We start from the raw sequence: 27,771 nt of genomic DNA on the forward strand, positions 1-27,771 counted from the left end.
AAGAATTTAATTCCGTAAACCAAAATACAGTCAGGTGCAGGTTTCTATTTATTCTATTATAGAAAATGAGGAAATGCTAAAAATGAGCATGACATATTTCATTTCATTGTTGATTTTCCTGGAATTGAAAAGCCCCATAAACATGCTTATTGTGATTGTGCCCTTAGTGGAAATCATTTGGAAATCATAGAGGATGGGTGGGGTACTTGGCCATTCAAACTACTATACTATTTCAAATCAAGGAGGAGAGCCGTGGAGGGGTTTTCGGGGGAAATGTGTGCAAACCTGGGCCCAGCTACCCTCGTCATCCTCCTGGTGTTAGCATGGTTAGAGTGAACATGGTGAGAAGAAAAGAAAGTCGGGGTTAGTGAAGCAGCAGTGCTGTGTTAGAGCAGCTTAATGTGAAAATTCAAGGTAACATAGCAACGAGCCAGGCAAAAACGGTCAGGGATCAAACAAAGCAAATGAAAAATGGTGGCAAAACAATAACTAAGTGAAAAATTAAAGCCACAATCACAAATTACCCAAACATAGTGGGAGAGTGTTGTTCATGCCTAATGTCAATATGAGTAATGCATGATTCTTTTTGTTCCTGTGCATATTTTGGCTGTCTCAGACCCATTTTCCACCAATAGAAAAACAGCAACACAGAAACATTAGCTACAGCACTAGGGGAAAGGGCAGATATAAAGCCATAACAAAAAAAAAAAAAAAAGAACACACAAAACTACTACTCCAAACTAGGCTGTTTTGTTCCAAGTTGCCCAGTAGAACTGCCCCAATTCATACAGTTTGTGATACAACACTTCAGATCAATATGAACTGAAAGAACATCAAACACAAGTATAAGAAATGTGGGACAAATCAAACAGGTATAATTGCAATTGATGAGTCAGTGAGGTTCTGACTATGCTGAAGGCAACTTGGAATGAGCTTAGACAGCCACCACAGATGCACAACACCACGACTAAACAGCCAATGACGATCAACTAACCGTGGGAGGTGTGGCTGCCAAAGTTTCCATTTCTTCATGTGTGACCCAAACGTTTCCTGTGGTCTGATCATTTGACACCCACCAATCACAAACAAGTGAAAAAAGGGTGATGGATGCAGAGAATGTTGGAGGAAAGAAAGAAAAAGTGGAATGGAAAGAGGATCTAGAAGAGTTTGTTGATTTAATGCTGTTAGCAAAACAAACAAAAACTCTGAAGTAACTTGATTCCATCCTTAGTACATGTAAGTTATGTTAATCAGAAGACAGCTGTCATACACACTTAGATGAAGTTAAAAAGAGGTGAAAGGAATCACCGAGATTTTTAAACATGCAAATTGTGGATTTTTGACGGCGCTTGGGTGAAAAACAGCTACATGTGGACAGTATATGTTTAATATGACACTGACATTTATCATCCGATTTGTTTGGAAGTAGGTTTCAGACAGTACTCAGGTTTTACCTAAAACACGTGACAGGCTTTTACAGTCTTAAGAAGTAGGAAAAAACTGAGAACTGGACTCTGCTCTCTACGTTAAAGTTAATGTTCCCTTAACTTTCCGCTTAGGTACCAAATCCAAAGCTCTGCATCAGAACCTCAGTTCAGACTCACATATGTGTGTATGTCAACATGTGTAGTGTCACCAAACAAATAAGTACCGTTCTTGAAGTGGGCGGAGCAGAAGGGCTGGTGAGAGACATGATTTCTTGGATAGCCAGCCGAAGTTTGAGACGATGTAATGGGTTGCTTATTCCGATCTCCCGTTGAATCTCTGTGTCTGACAGCGCTGACATAATGGCTCCACTCTTCACGTTGGCACGGCATGCAGCCACGTACCACGCAGGCATACCCACCCACAGCTGGACAGAGAACAAACACAACCACAACTTTAACTGAAGGAGAGGTTACTGGGTTTTAGCACTGCAGTGATATGGTTATTATTATGAGCTACAATGACTCTTAAAGGGAATGAAAAAGTGGGTATTTTTTACGACTGGAATGCATGCATGTGTAAAAAGTCCCTTTTGAAAATGATGTTTGAAAAAAGAAACAGAACCATGGAAAATAGTCATCTCAATTCAGAGATAAATAAGATAAACAAGTACATGGTATGATAACGCCCCCCCCCCCCCCCCCATTATATCCTCCTGAGACCCAGCAATGTATTTTTGTCCTTTGTAGTGGACAAGAGTTTCACAGCTTTCCATGAAAAAACAAAAAAAAAAAAAAAACGCTGCCCATTGTAAAGGATATTCCATAAAAAACAAATCATAATCATGAAATGTGTCTGGATAAAACTGTTGCATCATGCTGTTTCCATTCGAGGCAATTATTTAATGTAAACAAGCCAAAAACTTTTACTTTCTTGGGTCTCAGGAGGTTATATCATGGTATATGTCTGGAGCTGCTAGCTCAGATATTTAAAATGGTTCTATCAGTGTCGTACCTCCAGCCAAACCACAACTGTTGGTCCATCCCACTGGGCAAATGGTAGGCCCTGCCTACGAGCTTCCTCCAGTAATTCATGCCTGAAACACAATGTACATATTAGAGCCAGTACATAATAACCCTCAAACCAGAAACTCTACAGGCAACAACCATTTATCCCCTTTTAACACTGCACACAGAAAAATTCACCATTTGAACAAATGTAAATGAACCCAGAAAACATTTCTTCCACATGCACATTCAAAACAGAGGAAAAGCTTGAGAGAAAAAAAGAAACAGCAACCCAGAAAGACATACACAGAGGCATACAGAACTGGAAAGGATGTAGAATTCTTTACAAGGATAAGAAAAATGCCAGTAGATGAAGACCATACACATTTGTCAAAACCTCCTCGACCTTTTCAGTGCACTGACTGCCCAGGTTCAATTGGAGGAGTGCTTAGGCAAATCCTTAAGAGTTGAACGGAGTCAAAACCACAACTCTAAGACCTATGAGACTTTGTCAGTGGAGTTTCTCCCAAAACCAGTGCTTTGAGTATCCACTTTGAAAATGACTTTAGTTCGGAAGCATCCCTCTACAATTATAGGAGGCTTAACATGCAAAACCAGGGAGTGTTTAGGAGAAAAAAATGAATCGACTTTGCATACCATATATTAACATATGCACATTTAAAACAGGCAAAAAAAGGCATTTATCAGGAAATCCCAGGTGTTTTTAGAGAAGTTTCTACTACTCCATTCAGTCTACCATGTTCAGGAAGTAACTGAGGCAACACAAACAGGGCACTAGATGGAGCTATGTACAAGCCTGTGCACCTGGTTATGGCTGAAATCAACTTCCCATGCGAGCTTTACAGCTGATTAAATTTTTTTCGTTGCATTTAAATCCATGCTTCAATAGGAAAACTGCAAGAGGAACATTTGTCATGTACTAAATATCAACACAATCATACACACATTCCTGTTAGTTAAGCTGCTGTGTGGAAAGTAGGGCAAGGAGCTACACGGAAAAGCCATCAGGCATCGAGAGGGACAGTTGTTTGGGGTCCTCAAGAGTTATCAGTTAGGGTAATGTGAAGCCAAGTGTAGGAAGAAGATAAAGCAAAGCAAAACCAAGGTGGACCAACTTACCCTGTCTTTGGACTATATATGGAATGAGAAAAAGATGATAAAAAAAAGAGGGAGGTTGGCAAAACAAGAAATTAAAAGGATGAATTGATTGCCAATAATAAAGCTACGTGGAAGCACTACAAAATTCATGGGAGATTACAGTGTTTGCACAAAAATACAGCTGGGCAAAAGCTTCTTTAGAGGCGATGGGTGGGGTGGCAATGATTGGGTGTGGAGTGGAAGGAAGATGCACTGACAAAAGTGAGTGTGAGCCAGATGACGGGGAGTGGGCATGTGAGCATCTGTGTCTGCAGCAGAAGCAGCAAACCAAAAATGCAGAAAATGAACCATCAAATTATTAAAATAAAGCTAAAGCTGCTCAATGAACTGTTTCAGCATTGTCACTGTGATGTGCAATGTCAAGTGATCGGAATGAACAAAGACATGACACGATAAAATGTTTGTACAGCTTTATACAAGAGCCAAACTTGTTTCTTTCCATCACTAATCTAGAAGAGAAGTCTGTTTGATCAAACATGAATTACCCTGGTTCAAGGTCTTTGTGTGATTTGTTCCATCACGTTGTTAGATCACAGGAACAGGATGGTGACATGATTTGGACAGCAGGACTGCTTAACATGTTAAAACCAGTCAAATTTGAAAATATTCATACTGATGACATGGAAATTTAAAGCTTCCATTACGAAAGAGTCTCATTGTTTTACGTTTACCCACATGAACCTATTTGTTTCTGTATCAAAGTTGCGGGGGTATAAAAAGAACATAATGAAATGTGATGAGGCGCAGTATGTTTATTTTAGACCTTTTTATTACTTTATTAGCCTGTACTGTCAGCATACTATAGTCTAATTTGTCTCTCTTCAGTAGATTGGAGATGCTTTTAGTGCTTTCAGACTTAAAATAATTACTGTGGCATTAAATGCACAATGCACTCTTCTTTTTGCACATGTAAAGTAATTTGGGGAAAATCATTACATACAAAAACAAATCTGGAGGATGTATGTATTTATTTATTTTACTTTTCTGGTATGTCAGTATAGGTTTGTATGTATGTATCTGTATGTGAAGATGATAAGTGAAGTTAACTGATCCAAGGGATTTGATTTTTCATATATTATGTTGATAGGAAGCTAAATGATTGACTGTTGTGTGGAGATGGGGTGGGATTAAATAAGTTATACTTCCTCCCACTCCTTTTTGAAAATGCAATTTAAGTCATACTTTGTTTTCATGTATATGTATAGGTTTTTGTTTGTTGTTTTCTTATAATCTGTTTCATTTATGTTGTTGGATTATTTTGTTTTGTTGCATATTCAAACTAAACTAAACTAAACTAAACTAAACTAAATGATCTCTGGAGAAAAAAAATGTTGTGATGTCAATAATGGCCCCAATACTGTATAATCTAACTTAACACTGTATCTGATTGGACAGACAGAGGAGGGTTAGGGAGAGTTGGGAAAACACCTACTTCTTCTGCAGTTTTCGGTTTTTCTCTGCAGGGCCTGACAGGGTTCCCATTCCTAAGCCATCCTTTGGAGAGGTCTCTGCCTCAGGAGTACCAGCTGGGAACACAACAGCCTTATTGAGAATGCTGAAAGGGCCAAGGCAACAACAAGGAACAAGGCAATACTGGTAGCGTGCAATCGGATTACATGACCAAAGAATAAGCGTGTGCTGTAGAAGAATATTGCACATTGTCGCTGACCTTGGCCGGGCGAGTCCTTGCCGGGAATACTGGGTCGGCCCTTCTCCTTCTTCCCAAAGAGGCGGCCAATGGAAGACTTGATGCTTTTCTTCTTGGCTGCTTTGTTGAGGGAGTCTTGGCTGCTGTTACTGCTGCTGGGGTTACTGCCCTGACCGTCCTGCAGGCCAGTCAGACTGCACAGGGAAGTGATGACAAATTCAGAAAAAAGACAAAAACATTCAGTAATCTCTGGTTCACATAAGAAAAAACTCTTTGCTCCAGTGATGTGGAATGGTCTATGTTGCAGTATTTAGGCTAATTTAGATTTAACAAGTGAAAATGTAAGCAGAGCATACTAATACCATCGCCCTGTCACACAGCACTTCGCCCCTCCACCTCACACTAATACCCTGCCTACCCAGGGATTCATTTTGAGTCTTAACTTTCAATCACTTAAAAAAAAGTTAAAAAATTTATTTAAAAAAATTAATTGAGAGAAAGGTACATGTAAAGAACACAGGTGCGAAATTAGAAAAGAATTAGGTGAATAATGTCAGAGAAATCAGCTGGACAAATTGTCTAAGTACAACTTTAAAAAAAATAAATTTTAAAAATCCCAAATTTGAAATTCAGCCATCAAACTGTGCACTGCACCTCTGCAAGTGGTAAAGAACATGTGTGTCCAAACTGAAAAGAAACGGGTGAATAGTGTCCAAGAAATGGGACAAACAAAAATCAAGGATGGACAGATGAAATTCCTGGTATATCTATATTACACCCCCCCCCCCCTTTATGGGGCAGGTGGGGGTATAAAAAAAGAACTATGAGACAAAGCAAATATAAAATTGAATAAGATGCTAAGTTGCAAAAAGAAAAACTTCTCAGCTGTAAATTTAACCAGTAGTTTTGGTGCGTAGTTCTAATTAAACTGCTACAAAAAAAATTAATTAAAATTTTTTTCAAGGTACAACCTAAAATTTTTACTCATAAACTTGTAACTCCAGTCTCATGATACCCAAAGTTATTTCTTGAAAATGTATGATGTAAATGCAGGAAATTCCAAGATTTTTCTTGAAATGTTACCCCACTCCCTGCACATCTTTTTGGATTTTGCATGACTTTACATGCACAAAAAGAGATACCCTAAAAACATTTGGTGCAGACAAAAAAAAAACCTGAGACACTAGACTTCAACATATTTCTATCTCTTCATAATAAAGATTACTCTAATATCTACAGAGAATCTCTATGGGGGGGTGGGAGTGTGAAGGCAGGGGAAAAGGAAGGACTGAAGGCAGGTGGAGGTAAAGAAAAACAGGACAGAGGTCAAAGGGAAAATGACATCATAATTCTTGTGGCCCATTATCTTTATCTGAGAAGTCTTACCCTCTAAAATCTCGGATGTCCTCGTGGCTGGCAGCATGACCCACCTCCCTGTTGAGGCGCATCGAGCGTGGAGTGGTAGGGGGCGACGTCTCACATCGGATAGTGGCCTTGTCATCCTGAGCTGACTACATGACAGAGACATAGTCTTGAAGATAGTTGTTGTGCATTTCATTCTGCCACACTGAACAATTTGATGTAGGAAATGCTAAATTCAAAGATGTGGGTGCACAAATACCCACCAAACAAATAATACAGAAAATGATGCTTAAAGACTCTCAAGGTCAGTTGATACTCCTTGTGTTTAACTGTGCAAAACCATGATGGTAAACGAGTCCAACACAGACAATATGAACAACACAATAACACACAACATACAAGAGTGACTAGGATGACATGCACCAAACATTCAGTTTTTTGCCCTTATTTAAAAAAAGCCAAAATATCAGATTCAAAATAATGTCATTTGCAGAATAAAAGACAAATACCGTGCACGCAAACATAGTGACTGATTTGAATACTTTTGGAATGGAATTTTTAAAATGAATGTAGGAGCTTGTTTGTACTCAATGATTTATTGTGGGATGGGATGAAGAAATTAAACCTGAACTCTATACATTGCACACTGACTACAGAGCTGCACTTGGGCAGGTTGAGGGTAACTGACAGGTAGCTGAGAGAGGCCATTAGAGCATTTTTCTAGATTACCTTCCTGCGATGCTTGCGCAGGTCACTAGGCTGAAGCGTGGCAAAAAAGGAGAGAGGAGAAAAGCAGTTAGTGAGACACACAACAGCCCAGTGGTGGAAACAAGCCATGCACAAACACACAAGAACAGGACTTTAAAACAGGGTTAACACTTATCCATCTACGCCTGCATACACACACAGCAGAGAGACTGTCAAGTTTAATTGTGCAGTGAAGAGGTGCATTCTGTAGGAGAACAGCCAATAGATGAAAGAACAGCAGACACAGCAAAAGAACACCACTCCATTAGGTCAGGATGAGGGAGGAAGGGTGCAGCCACGCTTGAACAGGTACAGGATATCAGAGGTGAAAGTTCTTAAACTAAGCACTCAGATCTTCTCAGGCGAATTTAAAATTCATTGTTACTTTTTATTTTCAAGTCATTTTTTCCTCATTTTTTTGTGTTTAAATACACAGCCTCTGCAACATAAATTTTAATGAGATGCTAAAATCATACTGATATCCTGTTCATTTGAGCTCCACAATATTCTTATACAGCAGGTCTCCAAATATCACTGTGATTATTTAAGTTATTTTAGAGCGGCATATCCAATATATACACATTTTAGCCTGTGGATTTTTGTCATGTACCAGTCCCCTTGGTCTGATGAGTCAAGAAGCTCATTTTAGACACTGTTATTACGCACTCATTTTCCAATACAGAAGCAAATTCAACCCACTAAAAATTCCTTGAAAACTGGGAACCTCCCTTTTCATGCAGCTGGCGAATGGTGAGAATTATTAAAGGCCATTATGGCGTGCCCTGTGAAATGCCTTGGGCTCAAAACATTTGAAAGCCACTGTAATTAGACTTCATTTGAAAGGTAGTATCTTTTAGTGTCTGTGTTTAGCCCATGGCTACAACAGCCCAGTTAAAAGATGGTTCAAAAGTAACCCTAACCCATAAATAGGTCACTGGTGACCTGGTAGATGATAAAAGGTTCTAGGTCACGCCATGTACTTAAATCAAACATGTTGGTGCTTTAACTAGCAAGGCTTTTTAATTTTACATTGACATTATACACATAGCCAAGGGCAGAGTGACATCTGAATTTATGAAACACAGCTGCTGGTTGGAATATTTTCCACTTTGCACCTAAAAAGGAGGGGCTTTTTCCCCTTTCTGCATTCCTCACAGGCCTGGCATTAGCAGAGCAAATAAACCATCAATGTGCCACATTTCTCTGAGAGTCTCTTCTACCCCAGGAGGAAAACACCTAATCACTCATTTCCTTTCCTCAACTGACACAGAGGCCAGTGCGAGGTAGACATTAGTGTGCTATAAAAGGAAAACAGGAAGAGGAAATTGAGTTGGGTGAGCAGAAAATTAATCATCCTTTTCTTCCAGCCTTCATTAACTTTTTGTGATTTAGTAGGACATTAGGAATGGTTTCACTGATGCTTTTACAACAGTTAAGGACCCTCAAAAAACAATGAAGTGAATAATATATTTGAGGGAGACATAATGGACAACAGATTTTCAGACATTACACGCCAAACTAAACGCAGACCCTGAAACATGTCTTGAATGCTTTCTTTCCCCATTTCCATAAAATGAATTACTACCAAATTTTATAACGACAAAGACTGCTTTCATGTGTAATATTTTTCTGACCCATGTCCTATCATACACATTGCAAATTCCTTACAATCAATCGCAGGAGGTCGATGAATTTCAAGTGTAATATATTGATTTATGCATGCAGTCTATGCATAAGTAAAGATGTAAAAGGAAGTGAAGAAGAACACTACACCCACCGAGGGAGGGAAGGCAGGGAGTGGTGGAGGAATGTGCAGGTACCTGAAAGTATGGTGCATAATTATAGACTTGAGGGGGGGGACTGAAGCCAGTTGCACCATAGGGCAGGTAAGTTACTGTCTGCTGGGAGAGGGAGCTCTGGATGATGTAGGGGTCATAGCAATATTGCTAAAGGCAGGGGGGCAGTTACACACACACATTGTTACATACACTCATACATACAGGCACAAAATGTTAGTATATTAATCGAACTGCAGAGGAGAGACCACAGTGAAAAAAGACAGCATAAAAGCAAAGAGGAATAAAACTTATGTGGATATATAGAACTTTTCACCCAATTACAAGGCAAAGTAATAATGACAAAAACACAACACCACGACTAAACAAACTGATCTGATTAACTTTACCTCTGGTCATAACTGGGGGACAACTAATTATGAGATCCTATATTCTGAATTTATGATTTTATATTTAAAATACTGAAGTAAATTATTATCACAGAAAAAAACAAAACGCAGTTAACTTTATGAGTTTGGATCTTTACAAATAAAGTAGAAAAGCTCTATTTAAAGTTATTTCAACAAAAATTTCATGCTGGAGTTAATGCTAAATATCAACAAGATTTTCATTTTTACTCCCAATGTTTATCAGTTACAAAAACTTTTCTCTACATCAACCTTAAAACAACACATTTGTGAATCCCTTGTCATATTTTCCATATTTAATTGTATTAAAACCTTTTCTCTTTTAAATGAAGTAATCTCTGCTCTGCGTTTTGTTTAATGTTTGATGGACCTATTGAGAAATCTAATTGAAGTAGAAGAAGGGTTACCAAGGTCATGACACCCATGCGGTCCAGTTCTCTGTTGGGGCTACGGGGAATGCGTCTAGGGGTGGAGTTTCCAGAGCCGGGAGGAGAGCCGCCCAATGAGGAGCCAGCACACAACGATGGAGGGATGGAACTCATGGAGCGGAAACGGCCTCCCAGGCTATCACCGCTGCCCACTCGACACTCGATCTCCTCTGCCCGAATGGCTGTGCTCTCCTTCTCCTCTTGGATCATTCTACAACATAAATAAGTGCATTATATTTTCAAGCACTACACCGCCATGCTGCATTGTTTTGATGGGAAAAAAACATCATCCTAGCAGTGTTGTAGATTATACTGACCTTTGTGGTTCATTATTGAAGGACATGAGACATAACTGAACTTTATTAACAACTTTATTTTTGTATGAGGGAATAAACCCCGTTGTTACCTCCGCTAGGAGGTATTGTGATCGCTTTGCTCTGTGTGTTTGTGTGCATGCGTGTTTGTTTGTTTGTTAGCAAGATAACTCAAAAAGTCATGGATGGATTTTCATGAAATGTTGATACTGGCACAAGGAAGAAATTATTAAATTTTGGTGGTGATCGGGGGGGGGGGGGCACGGGGGCCCACTAATCTGCCTTGGCGGAGGTCTGCGCTCTCCGAGTGCTTTTCTTGTGTTTTTTTTTTTTAAGTTGCGACCTTTGAATAAAAAATAAGATATATAACAATTTAAAGGTTTGCACTCTACACCCAGATAGTAAACAACACACATTTATTCATTTTGAGGCTCTGACACAGCTTAATCCATAAAGACCTAGTGCTACTTTTGAGGTGGTTCCCAAATGAATTTTTTGTTCTATTTAATCTTTCTTAAGTGATTCAGCACCACTTATTATAATATTATCCTCTGTTTTTCAGGAAAAATCAGGTATTTTCCTATATTTAATTTCCTGATCATGTAGATGTTCATAAAAACTCAGAGCAAATTCAGTGGTTATTATATCAAAAACAGAGAAAACAAGAAAAAGTGACTTTTTGAGCAAAGATATGAATAAGTGAATATAAAAACAAGCATCTCCATTTATCAAACTCAGTGGGTTTTACTGATGAATCAATGTTGTAGAAGATGATGGTGTTTCCATGTTCACTCCGGAGCCTCTGAACATCCAAATGAGTCATATCTGATGACCATGAAAAGATGACAAACTGCATTTTACACCAGTTATGTACATGTATTAATAGGATTATTGGATCAAAAGTTGTTAAACATTTTAGCTCAGCAGATGATTTTGATCATCAGTGGCTGTTTGGGTCTTTATGGGTAAAGCAGGTAGAGCATAGAGAATGTTATCTATAAGCAGTGCTGATGCTCATACCATTATGATCATAGTTTTAATGGTCATTCTTGGAATAGATGGCCTTTAAATTACAAGCAGGATTTCTGGTCTGCTTATCCTGGTGGTACCTGATTTCATTGTTGATGGCATCAAGTTGCTCCTGCAGCATTAAGGCAAGCGTCTGTGCATCAGCCTGGCCACCAGGGGACAGCAGGTCCACCGAGCTAAAAATTGTCTCCCGGTCTTCTTCCAGGTCTGAGGCGTCCATATCACTCTCAAAAGCCTGGGCCACATTTGCCAAGACATTGGCCTGTTGCATGCGCTCCCACTCCTGCTCATTTAGAGTCTGCACCTGGATGAATACAAGAGGTAAAATGAGGACCGAGGACACCAGAATCATAACAAGAAAGAAAGTTTATAATGAGAGTAGGCTCTGATTTCAGAAATTGAATTTCATAGGAAGAGGAATGTAGAGTGAAAGAAAGAAGATGATAGAAAGGTAAATTTTGTCATTACTGCACTACAAGCCAAACTGTCAATGGTTATTTTCACCACACTGACTTACATGTCGCTGATATCCACAGGAGGAAGCAAACAAAGAGATAGAAAGGAAGAAGACAATCAGAGATACCACATATAGCATATTAGATTTGGACAGGTAGGAGGAAGAAAAAGGAACATATTACAAATAAATACATCAACACAGAAGAACAGGAAACTAAATTATTCTGAAACAGGTAAACCTGGATGGACATGATGCATAGAGTGTCACTTTCTGTTGGTTTAATTAATGACTTTCATATTTATGACTGTATAGAATAAAATGAAGTGATTAGCTTTAATATCAGCATATTCTGCAGATGCATAATCCAGTACACAAAAACGGCAACAGGGATGGATTGGGTGCTCACTTTGGATGGCTCATCCCTCAACGCTGCCACCCTTCCCTTCTGAGGCCTCCTCAGTACAAGCGCGCTGCCATAGTGGTCTGAGTTGCTGTCCATCATCGATGAAGCTGACACTGGGTACCTGAAGTCTGGAGTGCTGCCCAGCTGAGACCGTCTTAAAAAAAAAAAAAAAAAAAAAATCATAAACACACACACACACACAAATGACTTGCAACACAAGAAGCCAGAGGTGGAGCGTACTAACTTGACAGGTTCAGCATCTTACCCATGTAGCAGAGAGTTACTTCTGCTTCTACCCTGCTCATTCTCTGCTCTCATTGTCTCAATCTGGATCAGGAGCTGCTCCTAAAAATAGGAAGTTGACATACATCTTTGTCAAAATGTGAGGGAAAAGTTGGTAGCATCAGAAGAAACTATTTAAAATTGTTAAGCCTAAAGTTTCTAAAAAAAAATAAAGCATTACAGCCCGTTAAACTGTACATCTAAGCAATGATTTCTTACCTTCTCATGGTGAGACTCCTCAATTAACTTTTTGGTGTGATCTAGTTCTCTTATGAGGGCATTCTGAAGAAACAGAAGCATAGCACATTTGAAGACCTTGGAATGTAGCCATTAGGCCAGGGGTGTCAAACTTGTTTCAGTTGAAGTTCCACATTCAGTCCAATAATAATCTCAAGCGGGTTGGATTGGTAAAATAACAGTGAAATTACATTAGATGTAGACCGATATATCGGCCTGGCCTATATATTGGGCCAATATATTTGAAGTTTTCCAATATTGGCCATCGGCCTTAATTTTTTTTTGAAAGCCGGTATTTGATCAGTAGCAAAAATGTGATAAGATGTTTGATCAGGTACCTGTGTGGGCAGCACTTGAAGTTCAAGAAATGTTAAAAGAGTACTATGTGTACGTGTATTAATAATTTCATTTATATTGCTGAATAAAAATCTTCATTATCTGAGAGTTTCAATTGTATTTCACGGTCAAAGTGCTTAAGACAAAAAACTAAATTGGCCTTAAATATCAGCCTCAAAAATTGGCTGCAGATGGCAGCCAACGACCAAATTTAAAAAAAATCAGCATCGGCCTCAGAAAAAAACCCTTTATGTTATGAGAATGTTTACATCTACAAAGTTTCCTTAAAAATCTGAATAACATGAATGACCTGGAATGTCTTACGAAAAGTAAGTGCAATTTTAACTTTATGCCTCAGTTTATCATTTACACATGTGCATTACAATTTACAGATCATGGTGCATCTACAAATACAAAAATACATTTGGTAGCATGTATAATATTGTACCTACTTCTCTAAAGACATTTCAAGTTAGTCATATTTGTTCAGGTAATTCACATTTTTTGTAAAAGGATAATTTGTGAATTTATACATTTTCATGTAATTTTACTTTTTTTTACACTAAAACAAAGAGAAAATTTGGCAGTCAGAGTTTATAGGTAATTATGGTAGCATTTTACTGCTCTGATCCACTTGAGATCATATTGGTCTGTATGTGGAACTTACACCAAAATGATTTAACGTCATTGATTGTTAATTATCTTCAGTATAATTTTTGCATTTCATAAATTCATCTCATGAACTGGATCGGACCCTTTGGCCCATTTGCTGTATGTTTGACTACTGTGCATAATATGAAAAAGTAGAAAAAACAAGGGACAACATTATGATTATGACCCAGGTAGTTTTAGTACTTTTTTGGGATAGTTGAGGCCAGTTACAGGAAGTTACGGCAAGCCATTATCCCACCGATGAAAAAAATGAGTAGTATTTAGTTTATAGTTCCCATCCCTGACATATACTGTGTATGTTCTTCACCTTATCCTCAAGAGCAGACATCCTCTCTTTGAGATGGAGTTGGAGCCTCTCGTTGGACTCTGACAGAAGCTTATCCACTGTCTCAGACAGACGCTTGTTGTGCTCCTCATTCATTTTTTCTCGCTGACGAGCCTAAACCATGAAAAACATGCAGTGCTGACAATCTGAGGAGAAAATCTGGTAAATGAGAAAGCATTCATATTTCCCCTCCATCCCTCCTTCTCACCCTGAGCAGCTCCTGGTTTTTCTCCTCCAGCTGGGCCTCCATCTGCCTCAGTCTCTCCTCCACGTTGCCATGGCGTTCCTCTGCCTGATGGAGCAGGACATGGATAAAAGATGATGAAAATGTAAGCCTTCTGCATTACTATTTGGGTTCAGAGGAATAACTGCTCTATGAATGAAGGTGTCTAGCTTTGTTCTTCCCTTCAGGGTGCTTTGACATGAGTTACAGAGAAGATCAATAATGCTGACTGAGCTCGGCATGTTGATTTCATGGGGACAGAGCTCAAATAGGCTTTAAAGAATGGGGCCACCCACAGTAAAGGAAGAATCTCCTTTAGTCCATTTACAGCTATGCCATGCACCAGTTGCATCAGACGAGGACAGCAAAGCAGCACAACCCACAGACAGACTAAAACAAACAAATACAGCGGAGAACACTTCCCTTTAATGGAGCTATGAAAACTGTCACTGAACAAACAGGCTTCTACAAAGACAAAGGGTATGATTACACACATAAGGATTACGGCCACAAGAACCAAGTTAAGTTAGTATTTTATTTCTGATTAAGGACCTCAAGAAACACAGACTGTATTTACAAAACACTTCATTTATAGAGCCAAACATTTTTTTTCCTGCAAGACAGGCTGTTCCAGTTTTTGAGCTGCTCTAATGGGCAGGGTCCTGAAAAGTCTTGTGAGCAAATCAGTTGGCACTTCCTGTTTGTGTTAGATACCAAACAGTTGTTTTTTTTGAATATGGGAAAAATAGCACAAAAAGGGTTCCAGCATAAAGAACTAAGCAACGTAGCAGAATAAGCAGAGAAAGCACAGAAAAGCATACACACAGCTGACTTTTAGGTCTAAAAGAATATACGATGTAACCTAGTGCTGTATTTAACCAGGTCTTTTTCTAGAACACTGAAGGCACTGCAATTAATGAGCTCTCAGTGAGAAGAGATTATGAAAAAGAAGAAAAAACATTTTTTTCCTTGAATAATTATGGAAATGTATGTATCACTTGTATATTCAATTGACCTGGTTAAGTTCATTACAGAACAAAACTTAATGTCTTCCATTACCAAACAGGACTGCGGTTTAGTATTGTAAGAGTGGCTGGTCTACCTTTTTCTGGGTCTTAGCGCCTTTAGTGCCACACAGAACACACTAGGGAATTGAGAAGGAGGTTGTAGGGGCAGCATGAAACCACACAAAAACAAGAGCACGACAGAAAGAAACATTGAAAAGAGATTACACAATGTGAGAACAGTCAAACATATTGGTTGATGTCAGAAAACAGACAAAATGTGACATGACTAATGATTTACTTTAACTGCTCAATATAAAAACTGACAAGGACATATGCTGTAATTGCTTTATAGTAATACTGCATTAGACTTAAATTTACTGCTTTTAAAAAACTTTTAACATTTTTTTTAATCAAGCATAAGACTGACTTTCTGACAAATACCTTTTTACTATTTCACTAAAAATTTTCCAAGTAAATCTATAAGTGACTACTATATATGGTCCTACACAGTGTTGCATTTCAAGAGGGAATACATTTGTTATGATGAATTAAGTTTTACCTAAATGTTGCTAATGGGTAAATGCACATGAAGTAAAATCACTTCATGTGCATTTACCCATAGTTGTTTGAATGTTTCCTTTGGTTGTGGCCTGAGTAATCCTAAGATAACATTAATGGTTAATGTTACTTGGGGATTTTTCACTAGGATGAAATATGATAACATAAATATCTGCAACCAAATAAGATGTGAACACCAGTGTAGCTCTTTTACTGAATTCTATTGCAATGAAAAGCTCTGAGTGATGAAGTTCAGTCATGCAGTGTATATGTTGACCACATTCATTATGAAAGGCGCTAACATTCTATCATGCCTGAAACACATATCACATGACCAGGGTTTGATGCAGAGGATGCAACAGCGTTACTGTTGTGAATGCAATCAGTAGTATCTTGACAGAATGAAGGATTTAATTGCACAACCAGATGCTACCAGAGACACCTAGGACAGAAACTATTGTAATTATTAATCTATGTCTAATTAACAGCTGGTAGTCAAAGCTGTCAACATGTTGTGGTTTTCTTCTTGAAAAGACATGTGATAGTGGTGTGAAAAATCAGAGAAGGATACATAGTTACTGAACACCCAATAAGACATGGGTGTTTGCATCATTGCCAAGCAAAGTGTCCATTTTATGTATCCTAAAACATCAGAGTGGGGTGGACAAACATCTAAACAGAGCAAAAGTTACATATTTTAAAACAAACAAAGATGTACTTCCATAGCCCAAGACATTTTAAGACTAACCCTTAAGGAGCTGGAGACACCCTGAAATACGGGAAGTATTGTTTCACTGGAGAAAGAATGAACCACTGATAATCAAATCACTGTTCTACAACATCCCTTAAATAAGGAAAAAGGTGAGAATAATTAGACTATTGTTAAATTTATGTTAAATCCTGACAACATGGAAGTAGTCTTAATAATGCCAACTTTTTGAAAATCTACAGATCTGTCTTGTTGCAGTATTCCCTTGTGATCATTATAAATATACAGTGATAATGATGTGGCTTCAACCAGGAAATGAATCAGAATGTCATTAAAAATGCATAAGTGAAGAATGTGTTGGGGGTTGGGGTGTTGAATGTTTAAAAAATTGAAAACTGCAAAAATAATAAATCTACAAAAAGAATAAACATGTTTTAAACATGTCCAAAGAGATAAATACTTAAGGTCAAAATAAAATGTAACAGGTTTGATGCGATCCTCTTCCTGTTTCATAAGTATTTTACAGCTGAAGGTCACATGTTTGCGCTTTAATGCGAGTCACTTCCAATACTAATAAGGAGCTAAACCCCAGCAGTATGTGTCCAAGACAAAGGCCCAAACTATAAATGGATAAAGATGTGAGTCAAATCTCTAAAAATAGGTGCTGGTGGATATTTGGAGTTTAATAAACAATGGCTTCCTCAGTAGCTTCCTCAGGGAGCTCCTACATGTTGATGTACAGGAGCTAATCGGTCCAGGCTACATTATGTGAACATTGTATAATACATGTTAGAATTATTTTACATAATTAAAATTCACAAATCAGCCACGAAGAAAGAGGTAAGTTAGGAAGGACACACAGATATTGACGTGCACTGATACCTTTGTGAGAGCAGCTACCCTCTGGGCAAGCTCAGCTTCCACCTCAGGCAGAGTCTCTGCTTTGCGGATAGTCTGCTGCAGCTTTTGCTCAGCCAACTCCAGCTTCTCCTGAAGCTGACGATTTCTGTCCTCAGTCTACAGTAAAAACAAACCAAGAGCAAACAGTTATTAGCAAGGATGATGGGGATCCGTCTTTGCAACATCCTGGCCTCAGGGTTTGCTTTCAATCCCACGAGGTGAAGAGAGCACTGGGGGCAAAACTAAGTTGGAACAAGAAAAGGATAGAGAAGGACAAAGGGAGCGAGAGGAGAGGGGATGGGGTTGGCAGGAAGTGAGGAAGAGAGCATTCAGAGTGAAACAAAGACAGACAACAACCCATATGAAAAGAGGACTGAGACATCTCCATCTCACTAAGTCCATCTAAAGAAATAAAGCATCATCTTTGAAGGGTCTTTTTTAAAGCTTGCTGCGCTGCTCAATGTGAGAACACAACAGGAATTCATTAGCGAGGGTTTGAATATTGCCAGAGAGAAGTACAGGCAAATCCTGCAGACTGGTAATACCGACACTCAAACTCCAAAAACAACACTTACTACCGTCTACATCAGGGATGTCAAATATAAGGCCCGTGGGCCAAAACTGGCCAGCCACAGATTCCAGTCCGGCCCATGGGTAGAATTTTCAAAGTGCAAAATTTACACTGAAAACTATGAAGAGTCAATGGTGTCAAACTAATTTTAGCCCAATTAGATCATATGTGGGTTAGACCAGTTAAATAATAGCAGAATAACCTTGTAAATAATGTAAATTCCAAACTGCAAAATTTTAAGAATATTCTGCCTGTAACTAAATGTTTCGTGTCTTTGTAGAGCCACTGTGTTCCATAATGCACATGTATAAATGACAAACTGAAGCATAATATTGTTAAAATTGCATCTTTTTTTTTTTTTTTTTTCCTTAATTCAGGTTGTTCAGGTTGCTCATTATTTGTTGTGAAAGGAATGGTTGTAGATGTAGACAATTATAACATTTTCAGAATTTACTTTTACTTTTTTGGAATTATCAGTATTTACAGGTTATTTTTCTATTACTTTACTGGTAAAGCCCCTGAACTAAAATGAGTTTGACACCCCTGCTCTACATCAACAAAATATAGAACCAGTTACAGTCATGTGTTCTGTGATTTGGTGTAAAAAATAGTGTTGACATTCACTACAGCCTAGCAGGGAAAAGTTAGTAGGAGAAAGATGAGGAAATGGTTATTTTTGTGGCTTGAACTACTGTATAAGTTTTTGTTTCACAGTGAAAACTTTGGAAGGTGGTTATTTATTTAAGATGTACCCTTTTCCAAATGTCTGGGGTTGTGCACAATTATTTAATGCTAAAAAAAGTATGTCTTCATGATTTTGGCATGGCTGTAAAAGCTGTGCGATGCCCCTCCAGAAGTGGCCATTCTGATGTGAGCCATTTGTGGATTATAGCCTCATACTTACACATCTAACATACTCCTACAGAAATCTAAGCCCATGAGAGACTATACAGACTTTAGTAAATCTGACTCTTAGTCTGCAATCTCATCCATTGGTTTTATGCACATTTTGTTACAAGTTGTGTTCAAACAGTCTGATGGACTGACTTGTCTACAGAGGGACTCACTTGTGTAAAGAGGGACGGACTTGTCTACAGAGGGACTCACTTGTGTAAAGAGGGACTGACTTGTCTACAGAGGGACTCACTTGTGTAAAGAGGGACTCACTTGTGTAAAGAGGGACTCACTTGTCTACAGAGAGACTCACTTGTCTAAAGAGGGACTCACTTGTCTAAAGAGGGACTCACTTGTCTAAAGAGGGACTCCTTGTTGGCCACTTCATTCTCCAGTTTGTCATTGAGGTCATGGACAGAGGTAGCCTCCCGCTGAGCTGCTAGGTAGCGTTTCTCCAGAGTGGTTATCCTCTCCTCCATGTCTTCCTTCTGAGCCATTGACTGCACACATTATTACATTTAAAATCAGCATCCCATTGTAGTCACTGACAGTTCTAATAATGTGGTCACTGTGGCCTTGACAATAGTCTAGTTTCCTTTGTTATCATTTTCAGGTCACTAATGATAATTGTTATTAGATTTTCTAAATGACTTGATAACAAAAACAACACACAATGGAAAACTGAATGTTTCATACATCTTATGTGTTGTAGAAAGCCACTTAGTTTGCCTTTATGTTTGGACAACAGGACACCACATGCGTAGAAGGCGGACCACCCTACCTCCCTCAGGTCTCTTTGCAGTCGTGTGTTCATGTCTTCAGATTTGATGAGATCCTTCCGAGCTGTATCTAGGTCCTCCTCTAGTTCATTGATACGTGATGCCATAGAAGCCATGCGCTCCTTCATTTGGCCCAAGTCAGCTGTCTGACGATCCACAACCTCCTGAAGTTCACCCACCTTACCCAGTCCAGGACCCAAGTCCTCCTCTTGACTCAGTGAACCATCTGAAGACCTCTGCACACAATTTCAAACCACCATTTTAGCAAACACTCAATGCTAGGAATTTCTAGCACTTTTATTTGGTTCTTTAAAGGAGTGATAGTTTGCTTTTTTTAATGGAATTATTCATTTTCAAACATTTCCCTGTGGTCTACATAAATTGTAAATGCTATGCTTGGGTCTGAAGTCTTCATTAATTCAACTCCACAGGTCCATCTTCAACCTTATTTCTGAGTAATGACACCAGAAAGGTGGTTTTGAGTGCTGGCCCTTCAAAAGCACAAGCCACTTCACACCCCACCCCCTCCAGGTTGTTGGCTATGCTGCTCTGTCCCGTTCAGCCACTTGTGTTCATTAATTCAACCAACAACTTAACATTTTAGGTAATCGGCTCGAAGCTTGGACATATTTTCAGTATGGACTACGACCGCTGCTGCTGACAAACAATTATGTCGTACTTGGAGAAATGTTTGTCGGAAGTCTTGACCTTATATGTGCAAATGTCGTGACATAACTAGTTAATGACGCAACAAATTAAGCAGGAATTAAAACGGGTTGTAGAAATCCACTCGATTTTTGTCAAAATGAATATAAAGATAGCTTTGCAGCACCTGGAGGGTTCAAATTCAAACTTTTTGAACTATTAGGGTCCAAATACACAAATAAACATACCAAAAACTAATAACAGTTGGTTTAGCAAAATATGCCCCCTTTAAGTAGTGGATTTCAATTTATGACTGGGCAGCATGGAAAAAATACAATCACATTTTTTTAATCATTAAGGGGGCTGTTATAAGGACTTGTGAGGTCAGTATGGATCATGGACAGCACAGAATCTATTTGAAGAATTTCATTTATCGCTTAGAACCTATTCACAGTGACAAAAAAGTAACCATTCACTGGCCAATCAGTTCAGTCCCTGAAAAATCCCCAGGCCAAATACATTTTTACTGCTGAAAATGGCTTTAAATTTAGCATCATCTATGGTACCAACGTTTTGGTGAAAACAATTTGCTAACTTTTTCTTAAAAGAATTTTGAATCTATTGATTAAGGAGATATTGTCACTTTGGCATCTAATTAAAAATGTTGTAGTGGCATCACAAAAAAGAATTACAGATGAAATTCCTTTTACATTTTATACAGAAGTCAATGTCAACGCTGTAATTATGAGTCAGACTCTGACAGCAGAAGACTAGAGCAGTGTGTCTATAAAGTTTTTTTATTCTATGATAACTTTGGTATTAAGATTTACCCACTAGTGTGACATAATTTCTATTACAAAATGGAAAATCCAGCTTCATGTAGCAGTTGCTGTTAATGTTGATCCCTGATTGGGGTAGACTTTTAAATTGATCCACATGGAGTAAAAATGTCCTCAGCGTACTTTTAACTTTACTTAAACTTTGCTGTAATCAACAGGCTTTCACTGTGCAGAATTTATTTCACTAGCTTTCAACACTTCGAATCCAGTTTCACAAACACTGATAAATGGATTAAATGCATAAGAGGCTTGTCATTTTAGACCGGTTCAAAAGAGGGACCAAAACTGCATGTTTTTAAGCAAAAAATACAGGTCACCAAAAAAAATAAGGCTACCCACTGGTCCAAAAGTGTGAATTAATTATCTGTTTACATCTCTTTTTAAGGGTCTACTGACATCAAATTTAATTGAATTTATTGTAATTTGAATGAATGAATGAATGAATGAATGAATGAATGAAATGTAATTCTCACAATAATTAACATAAAAGTGACAAATTACTTTGTTACAGACTGGATCAAATTGGTTGAGAATTCAGTCAGTAACAAATACACACAACACATGTTCCTTCTCTCCTCTGGGGTTTTACACATGTCATTATTACCTCCGCCAAGGAGGTTATGTTTTTGCCAGGGTTTGTTTGTTTGTCTGTTTGTTTGTTTGTTTGTCTGTCCGTTAGTGTGCAACATAACTCAAAAAGTTATGGACAGATTTGGATGAAATTTTCAGGGTTTGTTGGAAATTGGATAAGGAAGAAATGATTAAATTTTGGTGGTGATCGGGGGTGGGGGGGCCCACGGGGGGGGGGGCACTGATCAGCCTTGGTGGAGGTCTGCGCTGTCCGAGTGCTTCTAATTATACATGTATTGCTCAGTAACCTCACCTTGCCGTTAGTGCTTGGTGTGGTGTCAGAGTGGTGGTTGACTTCACTGGTTCCATCTGCCAGCCCCCTCTTCTGGCTGCTCTGTTCCCTGAGGTAAGCCAACTAGAGAAACACCAGTTTGTTAACACCAACATCAGAAAATCTTATGGTTAACCACCAACCAAGCACAAAGCAAGTCTGCAACCTTTTATCACATGTGAGGTTTTATTTTCGTTTCACTTAAAAAAAGGCCTGCATGTGTGGGTGTGTGCACAAGAAGCAGCTGAAAATATAGTAGGGTGCCCCTTGGAGTTCAAACCACAACCACACTGGCAGCGTATACACATCATGAATTAGGTTTCACAGAGAAAAATCCACTATGCCCGGTGACAAAACAGAAAAGATAAAAAAAAAAAAATTAAAAAAAAAAGCAAAAGCATTGCCTAAGGACGTAACTTTTACCATAAATGCAGAGTGGTAAGGCCTTGATTTTTGTGTGTGTTTGAGTGTGTGTGGTCCCAGGCTTATTCCCATGAACAAAAGGTGACTGTAGCATGAAGGGCTGTCACATTAAGCACAGAGGAAATCTAGGGCACATCTCCAGCATCCCCTGGGTCTTCTGTCAATCTCATTCAATGCAGAGTCAGTCCAAAACTCCTCCCTCCACTGCATGTATGTGTTGTATTTGCATAAGAGCTGAGAATCTTTTTTCTTCCTCCATTTATAATGAAAATATGACACGTGAAGAACATTTTAGTACTGACAGATGGTTCTAAAACAGGTTAAAGATGTCTATGATGACAAAGTTATCTGATCAAATTCAATATAGTGCCTCGATGAGCAAGGTTGTGTTGACTTGTTATCACATTTGGATTGTAAAGGTCAGTTTATTTTTCTGGCGGCCACAGTCAGAGGCTGCCAATTTAGTATAAGATAAGAGCATACCAAAGTTAATCTTCTTTCACTGTTTACACCTCTGGTTGTCAAGATGGTGTTTCACAAAGTCTCAAGTCAGTGTGTACCGATACAAGAACATCAAAACACAACATTCAACATAATGGTTGAACACTGATATGGTAAGAAGTATCAACCACCAGACCCAAAAACCCCAAGCATCACTATTCAGAAGAAAACATCTTATTTAACTCTTTAAGTGCCAGACAGTTAAGGGGCTAATAAGCCTTAAACGTGCCACAGAATTTGGCCGTTTTTCAGTATTTCGCGTCGTTTTTATAATATTTGAAGAATCCTGCAGGAAACCGCTCGGTAACATCCGACCGATTGCTGATTAGATTCAAAACGCACCGGACGCAGCCGATTCATTATTGATCGTAATTTGCATAATTTATAATAATAATAATAATAATAATCTTTATTTATATAGCACTTTTCATACATTAAAAACTGTAGCACAAAGTCCTTTACATATCAGTTTAAAAATCAGTACCGCCCCCCACCCACACCCACCCACTCACCCACACACACACACACACACACATATACATGCAAACCCACAAGCTCACACATACTTAAGAAGACTGACTGAGCACGGGTAGACCAGAACAAAAATGTACAAGTAAAAGTAAAACATCAATTTAGGAGGCGCTGTCTCAGGGAGCCATCCGCACCAGGAGGCAGCCGCCGACCCCGGCGACCAGGCACCAGCAACACAGCCCCGCATCCCAACTAGTGGGAGAGGGCCAACTGGGACCCCCACCCACCAGAAAGGAGCGGACCCCAGTGAGAGAAGGCGCCACAGCCCCCGGAGTCCACAGCCGCCCCCCGGCATGGAGGGCTCCCTCTGATGAAACACCGGAGAATAAGAAACATTAAAAAGATATAAAAATATTATTCAGTCACGTGACCTCAAATTCCCGTCTGCTTGGTCTCAAAAGGGGGACACAGAAAGAACGTCATCGAAATGTGAGAAAGAAATGGGGGTGGATGGTTTGTTTGTACACAAATATGGTGTGTTCTCCAAAGCCGATCTGATCGGCTCGTGGCACTTTACAGGTTGTTTTCGTAAAGCCGGTTTAATCGGCCCATGGCACTGAAAGTGTTAAGTTATTTCATGTTGACTTACTTCTTTATGTGAAATGGTAAGTTGCTCTTCTAAGGCGCTGCATCTTTCCAAGGCAACACGCAGTCTTTCTCTTACCTACAGAAAGTGACAAAGTAACAGCAAACCTAAATGTAACAACTTTACAGATTCCAAAGAATTGTGCAAATGTAAAGAGGTTTAGTAACACACACACACACCCTTACCTTCTCATCCAGAGCTTTATGGTGTTCAAAGAGTGACTTAAGGGCTTTGAGGACCTCCACTTCACTCGAGACCCCAGCTGGGGACTGAGCTTGTCTCTTCACCACTGTCATCCTTAGACTACGCTCATGGCGAGACACCAGACACTCCAGATGTTCTAACAGGAGCTGGACACACAATATACAGTTATGGCCTACGACTCCTATTTGGTGGAGCTATAGTTATATTACTATAGTATAATTAGATAAAAATTAGCAAAAAAAACACACCTCCTGTCTCACCAAAGCTTAAGTTTCAGTAAATTAAGCTTGTTTTCTACTTCACAGGAGTACATAGATCTACTTGTATTTAGTCTAATTTTCGGATCATAGTACAGTGGGAACCAGTCGCCATGATCATATTGGGCCCAAATTGAATACGGTAAGCAAAGGATCATTCTAAATGAACTTTTACACTGACTGCTCAGTTTTATTAATGATGGCAAGATTTCTTTACCTTGAACTGTTGGAAAGTGGTAAATAAATACATAAATATTCTGTTCCTTGTTGCATTACACATGTATGAGACGTGAACAAAATCTCACAACCCCTTAGTTCCTACCCTCTGCTTCTAGTAGTGTTTCAATCAACAAGAGATCATTGTTGTCTATGATTTTTCATCAAGATAAAATTACTGTGCTCAGCACTGGCATCAAAAGACCCAAAGTGAATAATGTTGTCAACTTCAACATTAAAAGAAAATTGTTAAGTGTTTGATGAATGTGTTATCATTACAAGCATTTTCCACTCCTTACTGTATTGCAGATATAAACATGTGATAGAGAATGCTATGGAAGATGTATGACAGTGAGTGACAGTACTGGGTGTTAACAAACTCACATCAGCAGTTGAAATATTCTTGATGATTGTGCAACATGTGACGGTGGTTTGCATTAAGGGAGAGAAACTGATTTGCCAAGCAGAATTGTAACAACCATATTCAGCAGAAGTTTGAGAGATAGCACTATTCTTCCAAACTTGTTGCATCAATAAAATAAAGACTGTGACAGTGTTCAATATTCCATATGAGGGGACTATATATGCTTGTTAGTTGTTTGGGATCATGATTAAATTTGCATGTTCTACTAACCCGAGTGTTGTTCCTCTCAGCCTTCAGCTCTGCAATCTCCTCCTCTTTCTCCAGAAGTTGCTCCCGGCAAATATTCACCTCCTTTGTTAGTGCAGCAAACTCCTGGACAGAAGTAAATACAGTGACAGAGTGAAGATGTTTCCATTTTCACAATAACTACAGACTTTCAAAGTGTAAAATAATGAGTTCATGAAATAAGACGAAACAATAAAATGTCCATTTTAACAGTTGTACAAAATCTTCTAATACCCCTGCCATTCCTCTGTGGTTCTGTAGAGAAAATGTATAAACAGTATTTGTGAAACTGTAAAATTCATTTTTAATGCCATCCTAAGTTGTCTGTAGAATTAATTTTAAGGCACTAAGTGCCTTTCAATCTGTTGAAAGTGATTTTTAGTGATAATAGTATAGTTTATTAGCACCAAACATTTGTAGTTAGTCCAATTCAACCTGTAGCAGTTTGTGTGACTGGCTGTGTATGTGAAACTAAAAACAAATTCAGCGTACCCCAATGACTTTATTGAATACATAATCAAAAAGAAAGTCCAAAATTACAGATGATAAGCTAAACGTGTGAAAAGTGCAAGATGTTACAATTATGCTCAAAGGACTTGGAAGAGGAAGCCTGGATTTAACAAAGTACCAGTTATGAAAATGAAATATCTTTTATCGTCCCAACGGTGATATGCATCTTGGCCAGTAGTGTTGTGTATCAGCTGTAACAGTAAATACAAATAAAAGTTGTGAATCATTAATTGGGGACATGATTTACAGATACAGATCAACTTTCTGAGCCTCCTTGTGTCTCTGACCCTTTTGGAGTGCATCTGTGTTCAAAGACTAGACTATCTGGCTGTCAAGACGTACACCAATATGTGTGAATTTAATATACTGATAAAATACTACTTGTATCGATAATGCTCATCGATCCAGTGATTTAACAGTATTCTTGTCAGGTCTTTTTTAAGGCTAGGGTTAGAGTTGCATTTCAAATTGTGACCAGGATCATTCACAGTGTTTTCTCATTTATAGTGTAGGCCTAAAATATTAATAGATACTTAATATTCTAATGGATTACCTACTATTCCAATCATGATTTTGTTATGATTAGGGGTGTAACGGTGCACTTGTTTGTACAAAATTATTTCAGTTTGGGGCCTTCAATACAACGCCAAAACGAATACATGTAGCCTATGTGAAGAACGCAAACACTCAGGAAGCAGGGTGGCCACAAGCAGAACCCATGTGCTGGGTTTCCCTATACTTTCAGCAGAAGTGCAAATTCTCAGCGCCACTGTAAAAAACACAAACACTTTATTCTGAGGCTGAATGGGGGGGGGGGGTAAACATGACAACAGAGATCATAACAGAGACACAGAAGCCAGGTCAGACGTTTGAAGTGTGTTAAGTTTCACTTTTAGTTTTCGGTAGTTATGGGGCGCTCCCTCCATACCCCCCCTTCACTGGTCTCCTTCACTGTATTGAAAATGTATCGAAAATGTATTGAACTGAAGACCCCTGAACTGAGAATGTACGGAACCAAATTTTTTTCTGTACCGTTACACCCCTAGTTATGATAGTAGTGTGAAACAAATATCACAAATTATTCAATGCAACAAACAAATTGTCTATCACTCAACATATTTAAGTATAAAACTGAGATTAAATCAGATCTCTAAATCCACCTGCTCTAAGTCTACATCACTAGGTTCAGTGACAGATTGCGATTCCACCCAAATATGTAAAAGGTCTGTATCATCATGTGGATCATCAAGGGATGTTTAGTTCTTAGGTCTGAGGGGTTGATCAGGTCTCTGTCACACAGGTCCTGTTTAGTTCTTCAGTGAACACTGACTGCTGACTCTAGGATATCTGTGTGCTTGACTTACTCTAAGCTCTTGTGTGTGACAAAGACCTGACCAACCCCTCTGAGACCCAAACCCAGGTCTCTTATCTGGATCGAAAAATCCCAAAAATGCATCACAAACAAAAGTCTTGGTGAGAAACAAAGTTGGTGAAAACTCACCAAACAACTGCTGCTGTAATACAAGGGTACATTTAGTACCAGGGTTCAGCACTCATCTCTAATGTCCACCCCACATATGTTGACTGGCAGGAAAGGGGTTCAGACCTGAAATCCACCATCATTTCTATGGTCTTAGAGATGTTCAGTTGGAGGTGGTTTTTGCGACTCCAGTCACAGAATTTATTACATTTATTTCATCAGTGAGCACGTTTATTTTGCTTCACTTCTAAAAAATATAGAAAGATTTCAAAGATATCAGGCCAAAATGATGAAAAACGCTTAATTTTAATCAAGAGCACAGTTTGTTGATGGA

At 38.8% G+C, this 27,771-nt stretch overlaps 2 protein-coding genes across 19 annotated transcripts in view; both read right to left on the reverse strand.

Annotated features, from left to right (window-relative positions):
• Positions 1-637, reverse strand: part of cttn (cortactin) — a 50,555-nt gene extending 49,918 nt beyond the window's left edge. Inside the window, exon 1 of the mRNA XM_030163115.1 lies at positions 630-637. The gene's annotated coding sequence lies outside the window, so the exon portion shown is untranslated. The remainder of the gene's footprint in view (positions 1-629) is intronic.
• The window catches only part of ppfia1 (PTPRF interacting protein alpha 1), a 53,651-nt gene that overhangs the window by 9,417 nt on the left and 16,463 nt on the right, over positions 1-27,771 (reverse strand). For 3 of the 18 annotated variants that reach the window (XM_030162992.1, XM_030162995.1, XM_030162994.1), the window contains exons 3-27: positions 25,433-25,534; positions 24,307-24,471; positions 24,125-24,199; positions 22,063-22,164; positions 19,698-19,931; positions 19,270-19,416; positions 17,434-17,568; positions 15,380-15,421; positions 14,263-14,346; positions 14,037-14,168; positions 12,704-12,766; positions 12,468-12,547; positions 12,206-12,356; positions 11,860-11,865; positions 11,423-11,646; positions 9,979-10,210; positions 7,351-7,380; positions 6,646-6,770; positions 5,281-5,453; positions 5,044-5,137; positions 3,573-3,584; positions 2,440-2,521; positions 1,652-1,852; positions 995-1,057; positions 286-312 (exon numbers count right to left, since the gene is read on the reverse strand). In XM_030162992.1, the coding sequence (XP_030018852.1) occupies positions 286-312; positions 995-1,057; positions 1,652-1,852; positions 2,440-2,521; positions 3,573-3,584; positions 5,044-5,137; positions 5,281-5,453; positions 6,646-6,770; positions 7,351-7,380; positions 9,979-10,210; positions 11,423-11,646; positions 11,860-11,865; positions 12,206-12,356; positions 12,468-12,547; positions 12,704-12,766; positions 14,037-14,168; positions 14,263-14,346; positions 15,380-15,421; positions 17,434-17,568; positions 19,270-19,416; positions 19,698-19,931; positions 22,063-22,164; positions 24,125-24,199; positions 24,307-24,471; positions 25,433-25,534 (2,781 nt within the window). The remainder of the gene's footprint in view (positions 1-285; positions 313-994; positions 1,058-1,651; positions 1,853-2,439; positions 2,522-3,572; positions 3,585-5,043; positions 5,138-5,280; positions 5,454-6,645; positions 6,771-7,350; positions 7,381-9,978; positions 10,211-11,422; positions 11,647-11,859; positions 11,866-12,205; positions 12,357-12,467; positions 12,548-12,703; positions 12,767-14,036; positions 14,169-14,262; positions 14,347-15,379; positions 15,422-17,433; positions 17,569-19,269; positions 19,417-19,697; positions 19,932-22,062; positions 22,165-24,124; positions 24,200-24,306; positions 24,472-25,432; positions 25,535-27,771) is intronic. The other 15 variants (XM_030162997.1, XM_030162998.1, XM_030163063.1 and 12 more) reach the window with 12 other exon arrangements.

The sequence above is a fragment of the Sphaeramia orbicularis genome, chromosome 3, assembly GCF_902148855.1.
Source record: "Sphaeramia orbicularis chromosome 3, fSphaOr1.1, whole genome shotgun sequence".
In the NCBI taxonomy this organism is placed as follows: Eukaryota; Metazoa; Chordata; class Actinopteri; order Kurtiformes; family Apogonidae; genus Sphaeramia; species Sphaeramia orbicularis.